This window comes from Hydra vulgaris, chromosome 15 (genome assembly GCF_038396675.1).
Source record: "Hydra vulgaris chromosome 15, alternate assembly HydraT2T_AEP".
NCBI lineage: Eukaryota > Metazoa > Cnidaria > Hydrozoa > Anthoathecata > Hydridae > Hydra > Hydra vulgaris.
The window spans coordinates 17,305,001-17,316,564 of NC_088934.1; the positions used below are offsets into that span (position 1 = coordinate 17,305,001).

General features: G+C 26.8%; 1 protein-coding gene across 2 annotated transcripts in view; it reads left to right on the forward strand.

Moving 5' to 3' along the window:
* The window catches only part of LOC136071981 (E3 ubiquitin-protein ligase rnf213-alpha-like), a 213,293-nt gene extending 202,280 nt beyond the window's left edge, over positions 1-11,013 (forward strand). For both annotated transcript variants that reach the window (XM_065818859.1, XM_065818860.1), the window contains 12 exons: positions 572-672; positions 4,428-4,584; positions 4,684-4,858; positions 4,974-5,059; positions 6,520-6,777; positions 6,925-7,066; positions 7,163-7,237; positions 7,452-7,909; positions 8,152-8,349; positions 8,437-8,526; positions 8,603-8,775; positions 10,698-11,013. In XM_065818859.1, the coding sequence (XP_065674931.1) occupies positions 572-672; positions 4,428-4,584; positions 4,684-4,858; positions 4,974-5,059; positions 6,520-6,777; positions 6,925-7,066; positions 7,163-7,237; positions 7,452-7,909; positions 8,152-8,349; positions 8,437-8,526; positions 8,603-8,775; positions 10,698-10,815 (2,031 nt within the window). In that variant the 3' untranslated portion in view covers positions 10,816-11,013. The remainder of the gene's footprint in view (positions 1-571; positions 673-4,427; positions 4,585-4,683; positions 4,859-4,973; positions 5,060-6,519; positions 6,778-6,924; positions 7,067-7,162; positions 7,238-7,451; positions 7,910-8,151; positions 8,350-8,436; positions 8,527-8,602; positions 8,776-10,697) is intronic.
* Positions 11,014-11,564: the final 551 nt, after the last annotated feature.

Below are 11,564 nucleotides of genomic sequence, written 5' to 3' on the forward strand. Positions count from 1 at the left end.
CAGGTGTGGTTTCATAGTGAAAAAATTAAATAGCTTTGTCAAATTTTGGTTTTATCTATGCTTAACTTTGTTAATGCCCTAAAATTGGCTAAAGGAGGCCAAGTTAAAATATTTGGTGGACTATTTGAGAGAGGTATTAAACATGTTCTTATGATTTACTCATGAAAATAAAAAAGTAATAAAAATTTAAAAACTTTATAATAGTTTTGGTAGTACTGTATATATATATATATATATATATATATATATATATATATATATATATATATATATATATATATATATATATATATATATATATATATATATATATATATATATATATACATATATACATATATATATATATATATATATATAAATACAGTACTAGTTATGTAAACAATTTTCAGTGTTTGAAAATCCTTTATGCATAGATCCAAACTCAAACCCATTTTTGGTGTATGTACTTTGTAGCTATTTCAGTATCACTTTATCAGTGACATTTTTAGCAGACCTAGGAACACAGTATAAAGTAAATACATCAAACATTTTAATCAAATCTAATGTTGGAATTCTAAAATGCTTTTAGTGTGGTCGTCCTTGGGTTACAGAGAAGTGTCCAACATGCTTTTTGCCAATTGGTGGTAGAAGTCATCGTCCAGTTGATGGAAACCAAGCAGTTACTTCAAGGTTAAAAGTTGTATTTTCAAATTTTTTATTCAAGTTTATAAGTAATAATTTACAAGTAAAAAAAATATATAAAATTTTTATTGCAAGTTGAAAAAGTATATATTGTATATATGATATTCTACCATTTAAATTTACACTCTAAAAGTATTAACACCAAAAAAATTATATGTATATATTTAATATATGTATTTAATATATGTATATATACTCGAGTTAAGTGAATGCAATGGTAGTTAAATGTTATATTGGTGTTATATTCACATAACATTGCTGCTATATATTAGAATTATTTTCTTCTATTATACTTCATCAACTATGTTCTAATTTGATCTATAATAATACATATATTTTATTTTACTGATCAAATAATATTTTCATGCATAATATTAAAAATATTATAAATATTATTTTACAATAGAAATTCTTGCTCCAATAGATACTATTTTATGTAATTGGTTTTGATAGATATTTTTGGCTTCAGTTAAGTTTGATAAAGTAATGTAGTGCCATTATTGTAATGCAGTGTAAAAAAATAAAATACAAATCACAAAATAATGGGTGATGCAGAAGTTATTGGACAAATCTGAATTTAATTATTTGAGCATAATAATTTGTTTTTGTAGTTTTATGTGTAGGCATAAATGTTCTATAAAATATAAACTTTATTATTTGGAAACACAATTATTTAAAAAGAGGTTAAATGCAGCTGAGCAAGAATCTTTTCGAAAGTAATTCAAAATGTTTTTTGTAAATAGACTTGATATTAAAAAAAAAAAATCGCAAATCATTTTGAAAAAGAAGGATTTACTCAAAGTACAATATATGATGACCTAAAAAGACTTGAAACTATTTAATCCTTTTCTAATAGAAAGCACCCTGTTTGTTCAACATCCTGGACTAGAGAAAAGAAAGCCAAGTTAAGACTTGTCAACAATTGAAAAAGGGTCAGTCAAAGAAAAATATGTTTTAAATTTGGTGTAAATCAATCGACAATTGATCGTCAGTTAAAAAAAATGAATATTAAATATAGAAAACGTGAAAAGACTCCAAAATACACTATAGAACAACAATTAAAGGCAAAGGCAAGAAGCAGGAAACTAGTTAACCAACTCTATAACACAAAATCGCTTCTGGACACCGATGACAAAAAATGCTTTTGTTTTGCGAGGGACAACATACCTGGAAATTCTGGATACTACACAAACAACAAAAAAACATGCCCAGAAAGTGTTTGTTTTATAGGAAAAGAGAAATTTCCAAAAAAATTATTAATGTGGATAGCCATATCTGAGCGTGGTATGTCTGAGCCATTGTTTCGCACTTCCAAGACTATAGCAATTAGTTCATTGACCTATATTGATAAATGTTTAAAAAAAACAACTTCTTCCATTCATTCACAAGTATCATGGAGACTTTAACTATTTATTTTGGTCAGATTTAGCAAGTTCTCATTATTCTAAACATTTTCTAAATTGGATGGACCAATATGTCTACTACGTTGATGAAGAATCCAATCCCCAAATGTGCCTCAAGCACAACCATTTGAAAACTTTTGGGGACATTTGGGACAGGAGGTTTATGAGGGAGATAAGCAAGCTTCAACAGAGCAAATTTTGATTGATCAAATTAAATTAAAACTATAAGAAATTGATTTAAATTTTTTACAGTCGTTTTTATAAATTGTTTATTGACATTTTTATTTTGTTCGATAACTTACGCATCACCCGTTAGTTATAGTAACTACTTTCAGCGTATCTTTACTTATATAAAGTTAATCAATAAAGTTAATTTTAAGAAATAGTTGTAATCAATAAAGTGGTGTTAATCAGAATGAGGTTTTGTACATAACTGGCGTCTGATATCAACTGATTAGTATTTAGAAATAATTTGCTATTGAAAATTGTTCCGTTTGGTCTTTTTAACATCAAGTGGGGTTACATGATTGTTTTTAACTGAAGGAGTATCACTGGTTGAAAAACAAGTTGGAAAAAGGTTGTCTAAGCATCTTCGCTTGCAACTACTAATTTATTTTACCAAAAATGTTGTTCTTTTGTAATTCACTAAGAAAGCTAAATAAACTGTGGTATGATGGAAGATCAGAATAAGAAAACGATTATTGAAAAGTCATTTTTTTTGAGATAACAAATTGTTGTTGGATTTTGACAGCAAATTTTAAGTGGTTGATCATTTAGTAATGCATTAAAGTTTATTTTATTCACTGGCCATTCATGTCATTTCATGCCAATAATAAAAGACTACATGTGTGTGTGTGCACACGTGTTTGAATGTGTATATGAAAAAATTTTATTTTTAATATAAAATACAAAAAGGTTATGAGGAGATTAATTAGATAAACAATTCAATATGTAAAGCTCAATTAAAACATTTTTGTGGTCATAACCAAAAGTTAATGAAAGCTATACTGTAGGAGTAACGCTAGATTTTAATGTAGAGTTGTAGAAGCTTGGAATGGTTTATCGCCATATATTATAGAATCAATAACAATTATCAATTGAAAAATAAACTTGATAAATCAAATTATTGCAAAAATTATTTATTAAATAACACTAAATAAAAATTATATACATTAAAAAGTAAACAATGCTATTATATTATTAGGAGTAACGCTAGATCTTAATGTAGAGTTGTAGAAGCTTGGAATGGTTTATCGCCATATATTATAGAATCAATAACAATTATCAATTGAAAAATAAACTTGATAAATCAAATTATTGCAAAAATTATTTATTAAATAACACTAAATAAAAATTATATACATTAAAAAGTAAACAATGCTATTATAAAAACATTTATAGCTGTTATAGCACAATATTTTCTGTTATTGTGCTCTACAATTGATTTCATCAATTGTCACAAAATATACTATTATTGTTATTACTATACGTATGTGCGCATTTTGTGTGTATATATAAGTGTATACATGTGCATGTATATTTGTGTGCATTTGTGTGTGAATATTTTTGTTAATATTTATTTGAACAATAGTATTATGATATTATTATAATATTTTATAAAATAAGCATTACCACATGTATGCACATAAGACATAAGTTAATTTACAACACTTATTTTTGCTTTGTTGAACAACTGCAAACAAATCAGAATTCGCAACAATAATTTTGGTTTGATTTTTCTTCATGGTTTGCTTATTTACACACTTATGGAAAAGATTTTTGAAGTGTATTACTGTTTTTAAAATTCAAATAGACATAGTTACAAAGTATTTTAATCTATATTGCATTGAAATATCAACAAAATGATTACACGCTATTACTTACTAATCATACGCTTAATTTATAGATAAATAAGGAAATTAATAAAAGGACTGATATCCAAAGGCTTGGTATCCGAGCTTTAATATTGGTATCCAAGTAGTATCCAAGTATAAATATATTTTATAATTATCATTTTTTACTTTAGTTAGTAGTTTTACTTTAATTATATCACTATAATTATACTATAATTTGAATTTTGTAATAGTTTTAAAAATTGCTAAGTGGCCATTTGACTGAAAGAATCTAAATCAGCATATTTTAATATCTTGATTCCTTTTAGTGATAAAAAGTTTGGAGAGTTGTACAAGTTATACCAAAAATCCAAAATTATTTAGCAAAGTTTCATATTGATATCTTTTTTTCAAGCATTGCATTAAATTTTTTTTATTGAATTTTTCTAGCTTTTGGTTTTTTTTATTTATTTTGATTATTTGTATTTAATTTTTTATTGTATAATAGAAATGACTCTACAAAGCCTGGTCATTGTTTGGGTTTATCATCTGAGCGTAGTGCGTTTTCAATTCCTCAACGTGGTTTGACACCTGCTTCTGCCACACTACAAACCTTACTTATAAATCTCTCATTATTTGTTTCAACTTTACTAGGAAATGAGAAGGTTTGAATATTTTCTTGTTTTTTTTTTTTGTCTGTCTTTTTTTTTGTTTTTAGAAAAATTTGTGAAATAAATCTCAAGTTTATTGTTTTGTTTTTTTAGGAGATTTCTGAATTAGTGTATCCACGAGTTTCCACACTTCAATTGAAAACTTTTTTTTTGAAACATTTAGAAAAAGACTTTAATCTTTTGTCTAATATTATTGCAAAAAGTGATGATGAAACAAACACTGTTCTGCACTTGCTATTTAAATATTTGTTAGATTGTGATTTACAAGGTTGGCAAATTTTAGTTTAGTTTTTCTGGTTAGCAGGTTTGATTAAAAATAACTTCATACTTTTGGTTTATAGTTTTTGTACCTTAGTTTTTGAGTTTTAGAATATACTTTTTAGATCAACTTTTTGAATTGAGAGATAAAGCATCACGCAACCAATTTGAGAACACTTTTCATCAAGCAGTTGTTCAACCATTTTTTTGTGTTAGTTGTCTTTTTTTTTTTTTTTTTTGCTTAACTTTTGATAAAACATTTTAATTTTTTGTTTTGTCTGCAGTTTTTCTACTTTGTTGTTTAACTATAGTTTTACTTTTTTTTTCAAAGCAACCATGGCAACAGCAAAATCAGGGGTGATTATAGAAATATATAGATGCGTTTATAAAAAAGGTTGAGATAAAACTTTTTGTTTTTAAATTTTCCAGCTAGCGCAGGTCCAACTACATTTACAACTGTTATAGCATCTTGTCTAAATAAGAATGTGTTTCACTGGAGGAAAAAAAAAAAAAGAAAACATTTGTTTTCTTTTTTTTCTTTGTATTCCATACAAAGACTGATTAGAGGTTTATAGAGGTACAGAATAAAATTAGGATTTAAAAAATAGCAACCACAAGAAGCAACTTTAGATATACTGTTTCTATGAAAAGTCTAAGATAATCTAAGAAGACTTGAAGTAGAAGGCCCTCTTCATTAGGTCTTCTCAGATTATCTTACACTAAAGATAAAGAGTGTTGTCATTCATTTATTGATATAAGAATATCAAGAATATTGCAATAATTATTAGCAGTTTACAACTGAATTTTGTTTAGCTTAAAATTTACTAGCCACTGAAAGCACCAACTTTCTTCGCTCCACTAAAAGCACCAACCTTTTTTGCTCTTCACAGAAGAGCAGTCACAAAAAAAATTTCTTATCAATACTGGAGTAGCTGAATCAGCAAAAAAATTAGGCAATTAAAAAGATTATTATAACTTACTGTTACTATATTATTAGAGCCTATCAGAAAGATCATTAATATAAATGAAAAACAAAATAGGATTAAACATAGGATCAAACATAGGATTAAGGATAGAATATTTTGCTATCCCAGTGGTAACAGGAAATAAAGAAGAGTATTGCCCATCAAGTAAAGCTTAATACTGTGATTAAAAAAAAATTATTCAATAATTTTAATAACTATTTTCGATACACCAATCCTTAGATGTATCAAGAAATTGTTTCATTGCTTATATCAAATGCATCATCAATGCAATGTTAATACAGTTCTTAAGTCAGCAGGTGAATAAGAGGAACAAAATCCATAATGGTTGTCATAGAGTTGTTAGATTCTTATTAATAATAGTAAGAACACTGGTTGCACAATAGCTGGAGGATTGGGCAATAGTTGGAGTGTTAGACTTCAGAGTTTTTAAAGACTGGAAAAATATCTTCGGTTTTATTAATACAATATGATATGATATTTTTAATTTATTAAAATGTTTATTTATGATATGATATGTTTACTCAATTAAAATGTTAACTAATAAATATTTTCAGAAACATAACTGTAATAAAAATGGCTAATGTGGTTAATTTATAAAGCAAGGCTATTTCTCTGCTTTTTTAAATTTTATTTATTTTCTAGTTGTATTTAAGTAAAATCTATTCAAATAATTTACTTACTTTAGACTTTAAATGATCAGTTAGAATCCTACAACAAGTGTTTATTGACAGATCAATGTATAACTAATAGCCCTTTGATGAGACATATTTATGAAATTGATGACAGAGACAATAATGAGGACTCCTCTGTGACACTTAAAAATCCACAACTTTGGTTTTACAGACAATCAGTTTCAATTGAAGGTCTTAAAGATTTTGTTCAACTTAAAGTCAATGCTGGTGCTGCTAAAGACATTCCAATTCTTTTAATGATTTTAGAGCAGGTCTGTTAACAAGCATACTTTTTTTAATAGCTAACATTATATAGTTGATATTACATATATTAGTTACCATGTGTTTATCAAATAAACACGTGTTAAACTTGTATAAAATAAAGTTATTAAGTTACCAGCTAAAAGTTATATTTTTAGGAATCAATACTTAATGCAATTAAAGATTTGTCATCAATATTAGAGCTTCAAATGTTTCTGCAACATGAGTTTAACTACAAACTAGACAAACAAACTGCTGTTGACAAAAATGTTAAGCAATTTTTAAACGAATTTCCAAATGGCAAGAATTTTTAAAAGTTTTCAGATTTTTTTGTCTTTTTTTTATGCTATGTATTATAAAACTTAATTAAATTATTATATATATAATTTTTCCTAGAAAATCAAGGTTTATTACAAAAGCTGTTTAAATGTTTTATTAAAGCATGGAATGAGTCACGCATTCATTTTACAGGTTATTAAAACTATAACTTTTTTTTAATACTATCTTTTAGACAGTTACAAATACTCACTAATTATTTCCTTATTACTGATGCTACTATTGTGTTGTATTTATTTTGTTTTTTTGTTTGCTTTTATTAATTTTTTAAGATAATACAGTTTTGTGTTTAACATAAAGGCTTTATTAAATTGTTGCTAAATGCATATTTATTTTTTATTTGGTTTAGCAAGGCAAATGAAATTAGACCATAATCTTCATTCCATAAAACTTGATCTCAATAGCAAATTGGCCTACTTCATAAGTTCAAGCTCTGATCATGGCTTGTGTGCTGCCATGTTAATAGATTTTCTTGCTTTTAAACAGAATGAACTTCTATTAGAATGTCAGTCGATTAATAGTATCCATGTTTTTCAGCAAGTTCATATATCAAAGTTAAAAAAAAGCGACATTATATCTTATGAAAGAGAACGAGACCTTCTTCCGTTAGTTTATAAGCATTGCGAATACTCTCTTGATGTTGTTGGGTCTCCAAAAATTGAATACAATTTGGATGCAATTCAAAAACATCTTTTTGAAAAAGTAATATTTGGAAAATCAATTATTAACATAGAAATTATTCAATTCTTATTCAGGGATGGATTGAAAAGCCTTAACTTCCCCTTATTGAGAAATAATGTTAAACAAGTGCGTTTTTTTTTTTTTTCTTAATATTGTGTTATTAAGTTTAAATTTTACTGTTTAGTTTTCTTATAAACTTTAACTGTTTCTTTTTTTTGTTTGTTTTGAATGATGGAAAATTTTTGAGTTCATTGAAGAACTTTTAAAGGCTTTCTGTAATTTTTAATATAGTTAATTATTAATTATGAGACAAATATATTTGCTAAAGAAGCCGGTTATATCAGCTTTTTGTTTCTTTGGTTTAATAGACTGATGTTCCATACTCAGAACAACAGAGCATACTAGAAGAGTTTAATAATATTACAGATATATCAAAAGCTTTAAGAGCAGTGGAAACTGCTATTGGTATATTGGCATATACTGGAGGTGACCCCAACATGTTCTATAGAAAGTATTTAATAGACATACTAAGAATGGACGAATATGAATATTTGTCAAATGGAAAGGTGGGTTTGTTTAATCTTTCCGTTTCTGTTTCACTTTTTTTTTATATTATTATAAATACTGTTCTATTTTATGGATTTTCTTTTTAGATGCAAAATTTTATTAGGTTAACACATTTGCATTCAGTCTGGCTTATGTTGACTAGGGAGCGTGCTTGTCGTATATATACAAGCAAGCAGGTATGCAAAATACATTTCGCAGTATATTTTTATGATAAAATAAATTCTTTTTTAAAAAGATGATACTTCAATTTAGCAAGTTCCTTTTCAAATAAACGAATTTTTTATGGTTGAGGATCTTGATGATCAAGTAATGGAAAAACAGAAAAAAAAATTCCGTCACGTTGATACTATTGAGTTATTGTCTCTTGTCACAGAGTACATTGTTTTGGAATTACCATTAAGAAAAGAATTAGATAGCACTATGATGTAAGAGAATGTTGTTTGTGTTTGCATAATTATAGTAATTATACTTACATTACAAAAGTAGAAATTAAATTACAATACTTATATCATTACGAAAATTATATTTAATGTGTTGTATTATTTATAAAGTAAGTTATAGTATGCTAACATTACAAGGTTATTACTACTTTAATTAATTGCATAATAATTATGCATATAGTTATGTAAATATAGTTATATGCATATAGTTAGTTATTCAAAGAATCCAGATGCTGCTGACAGAGTTGTTTTTTGCGTCCTAAAACAAATATCTGATGTTGGTGATAAATATAAAGCTTAATAAATATAAAACTTGCAAATAGTGGAAATAGTCTTCTTGTTAAAGTGTACAGAGATCAATCACCTGATAGACAGATAAGAAGTGAAATCATTTTAAACTTCATAATAAATCATGATCTTCTAAATTGTGTGGTGTTCATGGAATCATGAAGGAAATAAAACAAAGATGTTGGAAGTTCCAGAATACTATAGAACACCTATACTGAAATTATAAACAGCACACACTACTTGAATAAGTTTTACGATGTCAAAAAGTGACGTCTTATAACTTGTTCAAGTAGTGATAAAAACTTATTTGTTTTTTGATTTTTTAATTTGAAATCATCAACACAATTTCACCACCGATATATCTGACCACCACCTAAACATCTGAATACCATCTAAAACACCATTTAATTAAAATTGTTGACCTCCTCCTTACTGATAAAAATTTAAAGTATTTTTTGAAAAGAAATCTTATATCAAACATGGTTATGATATTTATAGTATTTTTAACGGACTTCTAGCCTATATGTTGCTTAGAACATTTCAGTATTATTATTATTATTTTAAGCAAGTTAATGATACTTTAGTTTTGCATTCCAAAATCCCAAATAGGTTTTTGTCGAGCATGAGAAAATTTAATTATAATTCAGTATTGCATTTGCATTAGATGCTAGATAATTTAATTTTTTGAAGATGGGTTTGTCAAAGAATCATCGACCGTAAGGCTAGTGGCACTCTTTTTTAGATATTAGTTTTAACACCGTTATTAGATTACGGCATATTCGCGGTCTCGTCGTAGTATTGTTTATGACAATTTTTAAGTTGTCGTTTAAAATTACGCTCTTTATAGCATTTTTGAAAGTCAACAGCTTGTCCTGTTGAAACTATTGAAGCTTCGGGAATCAAGCACTCATGTTTAGAGTTAAGTTATCTTTAAAAGCTCGGAAAAAGTTTCTTAGCTTTGTGGTAGGGCTTTTTTGTTTAGTAACATGATAAAACGTACCAACTTAGTTCATGAAAAATCAAGTTATAAATATTTTGACAAGCACAGCAGTATATATACTTTTTTTTCATCTAGTCATCTAAGCCTGAGGAATCGAACACTTATAAGTTGAGAAATTGAATAGAGTTGATGTTGCTTTTAGATCCAGTTCCTATTAGAGGCAAATTTTATTATGTAAGCAAACTATCTGTGTTAGTATTCTAAAAAAGACTCAATTTTCACAAAACTTAAATCACTTACAATTACACTCTTTTAATTTGCATGCTGGAATTGCTTCACTATAACAGACACTTTTTGCTTGATTCTAAAAGCAATGGTAGCATCTTTTCAATGATTGAAGTCAATGGAAACAAACTCTTTTTATTGTTTGGTACTTAATTTAAAGTTTTCATTCTCTGGTTGTATGTAAAAAGCCCTAGATTCGAAACTGCAAAGTTTTTTACTATTATTTAAATAATAGTGGGAAAATAATAATGGGTAAAAGTAATTTATGTAGATAAAATAAAGTAGGGTACATAATATGAATTATAAATCTCGAAAAAAAAAATGCTTCTATAAAATAAAATGCTCAATTTATAATGTCCAATTTGACCTAATTTTCTTCTTTTTTTTTGTTTAGTTTAACGGAAGCTTTTCAAATTTATGGCTACGGTTCAAGTGCCGTTGATCAGATAATTGAAGAATTTCAACTGAAACATATTTATATGTTTTGGAAAATGGTAGCATCTTTCGTATAAAAACTTTTTACTTTTTGTATAATTTTGATCTGGTTTTAATCTTCTTGGTTTTGATCTGATTAGTTTCTATTTTTATAATCTTTTTTTTATTTTAAAAAGTTTTTTTTTTTTTTAATGTATATTGTAATTTATGTTTTATTTTTATTACTTTTTAATTGTATTCGATTAGAGATTTTAAATAAATCTAGTTCGTCAAAATGACTTAATCAGCTTTAATTTTAGGTAGTTTGGCTGTAAATGAATTTGGGTCTTAAGTTCACGCACTGACGCTTACACAGCCGTTAATGGTTTTTTGTTTAAATTACTTTTGTTTCATGATAGAATAATTGAATTCTTCCAATTACAGTGGCAATTTCAAAAATATCAAGTCTCTGAATTTTTTATCGATTACTTAAATTATTTTCAAGCTTTATAAAAAATGGAAAGAGATTTTTAGTGCAGGTCACTATGTTCCAAAAAAACCCTTCGGGTGCACATACGTGTTACAAGCAAACTTTTTGTTGACATGAGATTCTTGTATGAAGATGATTTGAAAAGTGATAGGTGTCGCTTCATTTTTATATTTTGTGTCATGTAGTTTGACGTAATAGGCCATAGCAAAAAAAATTTGCCATCTATAGATCCGAGTTTGCTGACTCCAGTGTTCAATTTGCCGACTAATAAATTTCGTAGGGGGGCTAGACACCCCTCTTTTCTCTTTACAGTGAAATAAATTAGGTAAAAACCAAACTATGCACCGCATATATGGC